The sequence below is a fragment of the Haliotis rufescens genome, unplaced genomic scaffold (genome assembly GCF_023055435.1).
Source record: "Haliotis rufescens isolate VD_foot unplaced genomic scaffold, xgHalRufe1.0.p SCAF_28, whole genome shotgun sequence".
Lineage (NCBI taxonomy): Eukaryota > Metazoa > Mollusca > Gastropoda > Lepetellida > Haliotidae > Haliotis > Haliotis rufescens.
Genome location: NW_025963979.1, coordinates 5484378 through 5496168, shown reverse-complemented (window position 1 = coordinate 5496168; position 11791 = coordinate 5484378). Strand labels below are relative to the sequence as shown.

The 11791-nt window shown below is 42.5% G+C and overlaps 1 protein-coding gene and 1 long non-coding RNA gene across 5 annotated transcripts; one reads left to right on the top strand and one right to left on the bottom strand.

The window, feature by feature from the left end:
• On the bottom strand, positions 1-3928 carry LOC125384172. Its single transcript, XR_007223030.1, has 3 exons — positions 3686-3928; positions 1567-3264; positions 1-545 (listed from the first exon to the last, which is right to left on the bottom strand). It is a non-coding gene; the product is annotated as an uncharacterized LOC125384172 (long non-coding RNA).
• Positions 3929-3952: 24 nt separating this feature from the next.
• Positions 3953-10261, top strand: LOC124139484. 4 transcript variants are annotated; one of them, XM_046506580.2, is made up of 8 exons: positions 3953-4234; positions 4854-4899; positions 5118-5225; positions 5942-6049; positions 6632-6700; positions 8529-8642; positions 9530-9661; positions 9884-10261. In XM_046506580.2, the coding sequence occupies exons 1-8, from the start codon at positions 4166-4168 to the stop codon at positions 10213-10215; spliced, it is 978 nt and encodes a 325-aa protein (XP_046362536.2). In that variant the 5' UTR covers positions 3953-4165; the 3' UTR covers positions 10216-10261. The 4 variants fall into 4 exon arrangements, with proteins under 4 accessions (XP_046362536.2, XP_046362563.2, XP_046362554.2 ...); XM_046506598.2 differs by having other exon boundaries at positions 3954-4234; positions 9557-9661; XM_046506589.2 differs by having other exon boundaries at positions 3955-4234; positions 9554-9661.
• The last annotated feature ends 1530 nt before the right edge of the window (positions 10262-11791 follow it).

Sequence of the window (11791 nt, the reverse complement as noted above, 5' to 3'; positions counted from 1 at the left end):
CTTCGTCCTAGATTCCCAGTTCAGCCGCCTGATAACACTCTTCTTCCTTTATTCTCAGTTCAGCCGCCTGATAACACTCTTCTTCCTTTATTCTCAGTTCACATGCCTGTTAACACTTTCCTTCCTTTATTCTCAGTTCATCTGCCTGTTAACACTCTTCTTCCTTTATTCCCAGCCTCTTTACACTCTCCTTCCTTTATTCTCAGTTCACCTGCCTGTTAACACTCTCCTTCCTTTATTCTCAGTTCACATGCCTGTTAACACTCTTCTTCCTTTATTCTCAGTTCACCTGCTTGTTAACACTCTTCTTCCTTTATTCTCAGTTCACATGCCTGTTAACACTCTTCTTCCTTTATTCTCAGTTCACATGCCTGTTAACACTCTCCTTCCTTTATTCTCAGTTCACCTGCCTGTTAACACTCTTCTTCCTTTATTCTCAGTTCACATGCCTGTTAACACTCTTCTTCCTTTATTCTCAGTTCACCTGCCTGTTAACACTCTTCTTCCTTTATTCTCAGTTCACATGCCTGTTAACACTCTTCTTCCTTTATTCTCAGCCTGTTTACACTCTCCTTCCTTTATTCTCAGTTCACCTGCCTGTTAACACTCTTCTTCCTTTATTCTCAGTTCACCTGCCTGTTAACACTCTTCTTCCTTTATTCTCAGTTCACATGCCTGTTAACACTCTTCTTCCTTTATTCTCAGTTCACCTGCCTGTTAACACTCTTCTTCCTTTATTCTCAGTTCACATGCCTGTTAACACTCTTCTTCCTTTATTCTCAGTTCATCCGCCTATTAACACTCTTCTTCCTTTATTCCCAGCCTGTTTACACTCTCCTTCCTTTATTCTCAGTTCACCTGCCTGTTAACACTCTTCTTCCTTTATTCTCAGTTCACATGCCTGTTAACACTCTTCTTCCTTTATTCTCAGTTCACATGCCTGTTAACACTCTTCTTCCTTTATTCTCAGTTCATCTGCCTATTAACACTCTTCTTCCTTTATTCCCAGCCTGTTTACACTCTCCTTCCTTTATTCTCAGTTCACCTGCCTGTTAACCCTCTCCTTCCTTTATTCTCAGTTCACATGCCTGTTGACACTCTTCTTCCTTTATTCTCAGTTCACCTGCCTGTTAACACTCTTCTTCCTTTATTCTCTGTTCACATGCCTGTTAACACTCTTCTTCCTTTATTCTCAGTTCACCTGCCTGTTAACACTCTTCTTCCAATATTCTCAGTTCACATGCCTGTTGACATTCTTCGTCCTAGATTCTCAGTTCAGCCGCCTGATAACACTCTTCTTCCTTTATTCTCAGTTCAGCCGCCTGATAACACTCTTCTTCCTTTATTCTCAGTTCACATGCCTGTTAACACTTTCCTTCCTTTATTCTCAGTTCATCTGCCTGTTAACACTCTTCTTCCTTTATTCCCAGCCTGTTTACACTCTCCTTCCTTTATTCTCAGTTCACCTGCCTGTTAACCCTCTCCTTCCTTTATTCTCAGTTCACATGCCTGTTAACACTCTCCTTCCTTTATTCTCAGTTCATATGCCTGTTTACACTCTTCTACCTTTATTCTCAGTTCACATGCCTGTTAACACTCTCCTTCCTTTATTCTCAGTTCATCTGCCTGTTTACACTCTTCTACCTTTATTCTCATTTTATATGCCTGTTAACACTGTTCTTCCTTTATTCTCAGTTCACCCACCTGTTAACACTCTTCTTCCTTTATTCTCAGTTCATCCGCCTATTAACACTCTTCTTCCTATATTCTCAGTTCATCTGCCTGATAACACTCTTCTTCCTTTATTCTCAGCCTGTTAACACTCTCCTTCCTTTATTCTCAGTTCACCTGTCTGTTAACACTCTTCTTCCTTTATTCTCAGTTCACATGCCTGTTAACACTCTCCTTCCTTTATTCTCAGCCTGTTAACACTCTTCTTCCTTTATTCTCAGTTCATCTGCCTGTTAACACTCTTCTTCCTGTATTCTCAGTTCACATGCCTGTTAACACTATTCTTCCTTTATTCTCAGTTCACATGCCTGTTAACACTCTTCTTCCTTTATTCTCAGTTCACATGCCTGTTAACCCTCTCCTTCCTTTATTCTCAGTTCACATGCCTGTTAACACTCTTCTTCCTTTATTCTCAGTTCACCTGCCTGTTAACACTCTTCTTCCTTTATTCTCAGTTCACATGCCTGTTAACACTCTTCTTCCTTTATTCTCAGCCTGTTTACACTCTCCTTCCTTTATTCTCAGTTCACATACTTGTTAACACTCTCCTTCCTTTATTCTCAGTTCACATACCTGTTAACCCTCTCCTTCCTTTATTCTCAGTTCATATGCCTGTTAACACTCTCCTTCCTTTATTCTCAGCCTGTTAACACTCTCCTTCCTTTATTCTCAGTTAACCTGTCTGTTAACACTCTTCTTCCTTTATTCTCAGTTCACATGCCTGTTAACACTCTTCTTCCTTTATTCTCAGTTCACATGCCTGTTAACACTCTTCTTCCTTTATTCCCAGCCTGTTTACACTCTCCTTCCTTTATTCTCAGTTCACCTGCCTGTTAACCCTCTCCTTCCTTTATTCTCAGTTCACATGCCTGTTGACACTCTTCTTCCTTTATTCTCAGCCTGTTTACACTCTCCTTCCTTTATTCTCAGTTCACATACTTGTTAACACTCTCCTTCCTTTATTCTCAGTTCACATACCTGTTAACCCTCTCCTTCCTTTATTCTCAGTTCACATGCCTGTTAACACTCTCCTTCCTTTATTCTCAGCCTGTTAACACTCTCCTTCCTTTATTCTCAGTTCACCTGTCTGTTAACACTCTTCTTCCTTTATTCTCAGTTCACCTGCCTGTTAACACTCTCCTTCCTTTATTCTCAGCCTGTTAACACTCTTCTTCCTTTCTTCTCAGTTCATCTGCCTGATAACACTCTTCTTCCTTTATTCTCAGCCTGTTAACGCTCTCCTTCCTTTATTCTCAGTTCACCTGTCTGTTAACACTCTTCTTCCTTTATTCTCAGTTCACATGCCTGTTAACACTCTTCTTCCTTTATTCTCAGCCTGTTTACACTCTCCTTCCTTTATTCTCAGTTCACATGCTTGTTAACACTCTCCTTCCTTTATTCTCAGTTCACATACCTGTTAACACTCTTCTTCCTTTATTCTCAGTTCACATGCCTGTTAACACTCTCCTTCCTTTATTCTCAGTTCACCTGCCTGTTAACACTCTCCTTCCGACACAGTGCTTTTGGATATCTCTGAAAAAATATGAATTGAGGGGCTGTCCTCTAAAATAATGTGCAAGACCATATATATTCTTACAACAATGTTTTTTGTGTGTTTTGCATTTTGGCCATAACAATGTTGATGTGTTTTCAACAACAAAATTATAATAAATCGAGAGTGTTGATAACACCATAAATGTACTAAATGCCAACAAGAACACTGCATAAGGATTCGATCAGATCTGGATTGACAGGGTACATAGACCTATCATCAGATTACTTTATACTGTCCCTCGGTTCAGAACATTTGTGCACCGGGTAGATGTAAAGATAGGCAGTTTAATATACTCGCAATCCCACATATGTGATTTACAATTGCTAAAATGATCAATTATTGCGTCTATGCTATGTTAAGGTGTCTCAAAAGCAAAAGAGAATGTATGTTAGAGCTTACATCAACATGTGACCTTTTTCCGGCTAAGTAGGTCAATGTCATACTTGAATAATGGGTTTTCATCTCTGCAGATAGGTACTATCCATTTCCTCCCCATAGCGTCTGTTTTGGGCAAGGCATGGAAAATAACGTTCCCTTCATATCTTGAATCGCTTGTGCATTGCGGCACACACCAGTGGAGGTTAGTCGGTGATCGCGTTGTTTTTCAAAGAGTTCTTCCGGGTCGCCTCGTTTTGGGCTCAGTGGGCGGAGTTATGTATGAATAATGATACTCCCTAATGGCATAACGCACGTACATCAGTCGGAGGAGAGTGGCTGTGTGTACCATCTTGATAGTTGGGGTATTTGCGGTTTTCGTGTTGATCTCGTGAAACATCTAATATATTTCCGCTCCTACTCCTTTGGGTGATCTACCCTACTTCCAAGCAGGGGTATATATATAGTCGGGTGTCCCGGGTAGTGTCACCACAGTCAATCAGCATGTCTGTCTGCGCCATCGTAGTCCTTCTTCTGACTCTTGAGACAGTGAATGCAGGCTTACGAAATCAGGTAAGGTCATTGTTGTGTGGTATATATGCTACTCAGCGTATGATAAGGATACGGTGTATTACATACTAATAAGGGACTATAAGGACATGTACATATCAGCAGGACGTGGGTGGCTGCATCATGGAATGACAGGATTGTTCTGGTCAGGAGTAAAGTTTGTTACACGTGCACATGATAGATATGAGTGACGTCAGTCGCCATAACCTCTATAGTTATTAGGGCGATGGGGTAGCCTAGTGATACAAGTTGGTACAATGTGTCCCCCGCCGTGATATTGCTGGAATATTGCTAAAAGCGACTTAAAACCATACTAACTCACTCACTCTGAAAGTTACTTCAGCTGGGGCCAACCGCATTCACCACCTAATAATGCCTCGCAATACCGTATTCATCCCGAAATTCACGCAAGATTTAAAAATTCCGGTCAAGTGTTAAAGGTAACATAGTTTTATGATTGATGGAGATACGTCACTTGCATGTCACCGTACCCCAATTGTATGGATCGATGTTCATGATATCATTCACTGGGTTGTCGATTATGTATATAGCTGGGATATTGCGGTGTGCGGCGTTAAACAACAAACAAACAAATAATACTTCTTGTCACCTGTATTTACAGGGCCCGAGCCAGCAGATTTCAGACCAGCCCACACCAAACAATGACTGTGAGTAGCAATTGTTGATAATGCAACTCTGTTCGTCTTGAAACCTCGCCTGCATTATTTGTTCACCGGGAGTTTTGCCGGTAGCGATATAGTATTTACATTAGTTTCGAAAATGTAACTTGTTGATGATTTACACAAATTTATTTTGCTTAATGGACTGAAACTTTTACTGATAGACATTGGATGTTGATAATTCACATTCATACTGTGTGTTGCAGCGTTCGACAAACATCAGTTTCTGAACGTTATAGCGGATAAACAGCTGGGGGTGGAGGGACTCGTTGATGAACTGGAGGACAGAGCCAGGGAGCTGCAGACAGGACAGGGTGGGTCACAGTTTAGGCGTGAGTGTGAGTGAGTGAGTGCATTAGTCAGCAGGATAGAAGGTACTTCATAAGTTATGCGAATTATATTGGTGAATGTTCTTGTGTGTATCTCTCTCTCTCTCTCTCTCTCTCTCTCTCTCTCTCTCACACCCTCTCTCTCTCTCTCTCTCTCTGAGGGATAGCGTTCTGGGGACGGTGCATGGTGTGACGGAGGACGCTTGCTGGTATAATTGTAGGTGTTCTTTAACTTGTTTTAGGTAGTATATTGTGTCACAGTATGAATGCACGAATACTATTGTCCGTAAATATTCCTTTTGACATTTGAATTATGATCAACTTGTATTGTGTCTCCTGTCTTGTGCAAGTATATGTACTTGCATATAGTAATTTTATAAACACCGCTGTGAAAGAGGATGATTTTACGTCCCTTTTCAGCAATATTCCAGCAATATCACGGCCGGGAACACCCGAAGTGGGCTTCAAACATTGTGTCTGTGTGTCTGTGTGTCTGTCTGTGTGTGTGTGTGTGTGTGTCTGTATGTCTGTCTGTGTGTGTGTGTGTGTGTGTGTGTGTGTGTGTGTGTGTGTGTGTGTGTCTGTCTGTCTGTCTGTCTGTCTGTCTCTGTGTGTGTGTGTGTGTGTGTATGGAAGGGAGGGAGGTGAGGTAGGTGCGGGGGGGGGAGACTGCAGTGGTACAACTAGTTGTTATTTACCAGATTGGGATAGCGCTCTGGGGACGGTGTATGGTGTGACGGAGGACGCTAACAACGTGGTCGAGGACGCCTTTCTGTATCTGGAGAGGGCGTTCGTACAACTGTGGACCTGTGAGTACGACTATTAAAGGCCAAACTGTGGGACCTCACTATTCCATTATGTATTGAATCTGCCACTATGCCACTACATCCCACATTATCCAGTATATCATACGATGGACCCATTAGTAAGATTTAAAAAGGAAGACTTTTCTACCTCCAAGAAACAACTAACTTTGAGGAAGTCCGTGACCCAAAGTTAAGTTTTACCCTATGTTCGTACTGTCTTTATCTACATATCGTAAGAAAGTAAAATTGGGTCAAGACGAGTTCATGCTTAAATAGTTAAAAATAAAGCTTCCTGAAAACATCTGGCCCAGCCTCTTTGACATAGTTTAGCCTTGCCCCTCCAGTCAGTCATTCATATGAAACACTTCCCAAAACATTCTGTCGCTCTTTACATTACGCAGACCCCCAAACAGAGCCTTCATCACACACTGCCTTTGACTTGAAACCACATGCCCTGGGTTATCAAAACACTAGAAACGTAGTTTCGCGCAATGGTGTCCCCGCCAGTTTATAAAGGCCACTAGCATGGCTATTGCAAATATGATGACGACAGAGTTTTACAAGAAACAACAATACTCCTTTCAGCCCACCGAGATGGTCCAGAGCCGCCGTTCTGCGGAGTGTCAGTGGAGTACGTGTTGTCTGGGAAAGACGGTAAAGTATTACTAGTATACTGATACACCGGTTAACGTCCTGGTATGTTGTGCCAACAATAAGACATGTCAAGCGCTAGTGTTTGGCCTCAGACATGTTATTGCGGTTCCTTTAGATAGTAGGTTACAGTCATACAAAGGGGTAAAACACGGTTAACTCGAAACATCGTTTAAGACCATGTAATAATGCAGAATGCTTATCGGCTGTATGGTCCAAGTTTGGTTGTGTCAACTTAACCTTATGTTCCCTGTTGATTATTTATTGGTTGTACGGTCCAAGCTTGGTTGTGTCGAGGTCCATATTTTAGGACTTCGAGGCTCCATTGTATATTGTACCATTACACTTTCACCTCGAAACTGATGACGTTGGGTAACGCAACGTTGCCTGTACGCCTGTTGACCCTTGCACGACTATTAGTGCTGTCCGCATGAAACCTGGCCTCATCTGTGAACAGTATATGGTCCTAGTCTTGTCTCCTGAACAGATGCTGTCTACACCAAACGAGGCGTTCCTAACGGTGGCGTGGAAGCAAAATTGGACGTATCGGTGGACGTCGGAGCCGGATATTGTGCTCCCTCAATCGGCCGGATGTTGTGCTCTCTCAATCGGCCGGATGTTGTGCTCTCTCAATCGGTTGCATACGGTCTGCCTCTTATTGGTCTCAACCCAGGGATTGTCCGAGCTGTTAATGTGGCAGTTTGGCATCGATTCCGTAGATGCACCAACCGAACATGGTTGTCATGTTGATCATGACGTCACACGTGGACCACCGGCCCGTGGAAAGGCACAGGTGTTACCCAGATGCAGATAACGTCTCCAATGAGATAGTATTGTGTTTCGATGAGCATTATAATGTCTGTCAACTTCGTTTTGCGCCATTCCTGTTTGCAGCATACCCACAGCGCGTAGACGTTGATTCTCACCAAGCCGTGACATTGCAATTGCGTGAGCGTTATTTAACATACGTGTTTTATGATCACCTGATAGCTAAACAATCATTGGGTGCTGTTCACATAAAAAACCACACGTATGACACACGCAAACATCTAAATTTTGCGCCATGCATGAACGTGCACGGGCAAATTGTGCATCACAGTCTTAAAGGCGAGGTTGTGTTTTCATAAATATGTATTAAAAGATGCATTATTCAATTTCAGAATACATTTTTTTCTTTTTTAACTTTATGTGAAGCATAGTTACTTAATTCCGCAAGTATATTTCAGCACGAGTCGATAAGCGTTCACAACTCCGAGGTTAAACCTTCAACGTATCTTTTCTGCCATGTTTTTCAGTTTGTGTATCATGGTAACCAGTGTAAATACAGTTAACCAGCTTCGGTGCAGAGAGATTTAATGTCACGATAACTGATGTTGTCACAATGGTCTGCAAAGTACTGTGTAGCACTTTCAGGCTTAACCTGGTCTCAGCGATGTCTCCTGTAGAAGCCATTTTTGGGTGATAAATGGGGTAAAAAGTCGCGATTAAAATTGTGTCACTGTATGCGTATGTGTGTGAATGTTTGTACAATTTTGAACGCATGTCGGTTTTGTTGTGCTTGCCCACGGAGATACCATGCTGCAGTTTAAACCCCGTATACATGTCCGAGCCGATCAGCTGAAGCCTTTGTTTTATCCCCTTAATGTCGAACGCCAGGCAGGGTAACAAGAGGTATCTTCGATTAACATCTTTTCGTATGACACGGCAAGGGGATCGAACCATCGACATTCCGCTCTCCGGGCACTTGGTCCACAAGAGCGAAACACAATTAAACCTTAAATCATTCATATACATAAACATGTACAATGTATTAAGCTTAATTCCTTTTAAGGTCACGGGGTCATCGATTACGATCTTGCGTCGACTTTCTTGTCCAATGACCTTCAGTGCTTTGCTTCGAAGGTGAAGGACATATTCAGAGAATTCGAGGATCACAGTGAGGAAGGTAGGTCTTCAAAACTTCAAAATCGGACGTACTCCATTGATGTACATTTGCCATCTGAATGGGGAACGCGGTTTATGTGTAGTTACATACCCCATGGGTTTGACGTTGGTGATGGGAGGGGGCGGGTGATTTATCTGAGGACATCTTCCCGAGGCAAGGGAGTTAACTGATGATGAAAGTTCAGTTTCCACCCTTGCCGAACTATGCTGGAATTATGGAGTTACATTTTGGCTGGACTTACGAGTCTATGCATAGTCTAATCAAAATCGCGCAACGAAATCGAAAAGTCTTTTCATGTTTTTGATCAAGGTGCTCATGTGATTTGACGCACCTCGCGATGAAAGAACCGTTTTATCACAATATAGATCTTGATTATCGATCAGATCTGGGCGCCGCCATTTTGTTTGAAACAAATGGAAGTGTTACAAGAGGTGGAATCTGATTGGTCCATAGGAGAGGCTTAGAAGGGACATAACTCGTAATAACCGCTGGTGGCGCTACGATCGAGCCGAGGAATTCCAGCCTAGTTCGGCAAGAGTGGGAACTGGACTTTTAAGGTCAGTTAACGCCCTTGCCTCGGGAAGATGTCTGAGGCAGGCGTTTATATTTGTCAGACAGGCGTTAGCATCCAGTTTTAGACAATTCTGTCTTCTCGATTATTTTACTCGTTTCAGGGGTGCAATCAAGAGGTTTGTTTTAGTAAATACCAAAAACGTAGTCTTGAACTTACACCGGCACTTTGAAAGGACATTATGTAATCATTCTTGTATCAAACATTTGGCGGGGCGTGAGAAATAATCTGAAGCAGCGGAAGCTCCAAATGATAGCCTCAATGACCAATGAACATGTATCCGTGACGTTATAAACTGCATTGTCGGATCATGCAGCCTCACCACACGATCATGTTCCAGATGATCTGCCAACTTCTTCTCTGCTAAAGGGCATCAAGGATGTTCTGTCAAAACTGATCGACCTCCATGACTTTGGGAGGGGCCTCCAGACAGCTGTTACCATTATGAGTAAGCTAAATTGAAGCAAGACCACTGTTTGGTAAATATATTTGACACGGAAGCATATTTAAGCTCTTTGTCACCCGAAACGCTAATTTTGACGATTGTATTCTTTAAATCACGTCACTGCTTCTATAATCAGAAGAATAATGATGTATGGTTGCAATCACTATCCTCGATGTTTTTGGGAGGCAATTACGCAATTCACAGAACTGATGTTGCGTTTCCCAGGACAAGAAACAGAAGCAACACAGGAACTAGGTCTAACCGAAGGTCAAGGTCAAGCTACGACGGAAGCAGCAACAGAAGAACTGGGCCCTGACGGTGAGGGGCAACTTCAGGGAAGAAGTGAACATGAGGGAGATTGGGAGGAAGATGAGGAGGGCGATGAGGAGGAGGAGGAGGATAGGCTAGAAAAGGAGGTGACGACGCTTCTGGGGAGGTACATTCTAGAGAGAAACTCTCGTCAAGTGGGTGATGCGGACTCGCAAGGGATCTCAAGAAGGAGAAGGTCCGCCCCCCTGTCAGCCAGACTAGCCAGATACATCCTGTACACTGTCTGAGGTGTACTTTGTAACAGCTCTTTCATATCCCCCTAGTTTAATTAAATCAATAAAACAAACAATATTCCAGTATGTAATTAAGTGAATGAACTGTGTTAAATGATAATATGTATTTTGTGTGTTTATCATTTAAAAAGAAGATAGTTTAAGCTTTATTCTGTGGGTAGCATAGCTTTATGCCCACGCATTATACATCTAGTGAGTAATGAATGGGCATGTTTTTAGCATTATATTCCAGCAATCTCAAGGCGGGGGACACCAAAGATGGGCTTCACACATTGTACCCATGTGGAGAATCGTGTCCCTTTTGACACTAATGTGATTGACAAGATTCAGCAAATACATGGCAAATAGGCGGACCTCACTTTCGAAATGTCACGCTTGCATCCCAAGTACCAAGTAGTCCGACTTCACATTGTTCTCCGGTGCCTTATGTTTGGTACCTCCCAATCTGTTGACTGACATTGGGAGAGTATCCGGGTTTGCTGCCAAGAATACAGCCCTTCTGACAATCCGGGTAATGCAGAAGGCTGCAGTGTTGGGGGGTGGGTGGGTTTGACTAGGCAGCGCTTCCTGGGACAAGTCCCATTGATGATGAGACTAACCAGCCTGTCTGTGCCAGGATCACCCAAATCCCCTTTTCTGCATTTTCTATTTAATCTGCACATAATGATATATATGATGCGCTAAATCCATGCCCTTATGCGCACATTTCGAAAAAAGTCACTTTCGAAACAAGGTACATATGTATAATTGTATAATGTATCATACATGCATTATTGATAACACATCGACCACTTAATAAAAAAACCAGAATGCTTCATGGTTATTGAAGTCCGTATGTCTGTTAAAAGAAAAAAGAGTTGAAGATGGAAGCGCCTGATTAGAGACCCTGTCTTCGCGGATGGCTGTAGAGTTATATTGACACCAGGTATCATGAGTGGAATACACGCTCCGTCAGCTTTATGTGATGACGCACATGCACAAAACTATTCCAGCGCTAACATTATTTATACAAATAACTCCTATGCTTCCACATAGACGGACATTCGCTATAGCCGGCTGAGATCGCTTTGGGGAATTGAGTCCAAGATGCGTCATGGTATCAGTTTGTCTATAAATATTTTGCTGTTGAAAGCGCGAAACATACAAAGAATGTAACACGTTATATATAACACCGTATAATATAACCAGCATACACGTTGATCCTGTGAAGAAGCTGCAGTGGGTTCCTCGGTGTAGTAAAACTTCTGATTATTTCCACAACTGTCGATCTTCATTTGTATTATCTGAACTGTTTAGTGATTGTATGAACACCCCAGCTAAATGAGGATAACATATTTTGCTATATTTGAGTCATCTGAATTATTGTATTGGCCCAATGAGATCTGCGCAGAGATTTACGTTTATAAGACACGAGGGACATCGCGTGTGTCACTTGGCATTTCGTGTACAGTGGAGTTTAAATACGGCACATGGCCATGGCAGTTCGCATGCGTCACACCGGAGTTCGTGTACGGCACAGGGGAGTTCGTGTGCGGCACATGGGAGTATGAATACGGCACAGGGGAGTTCG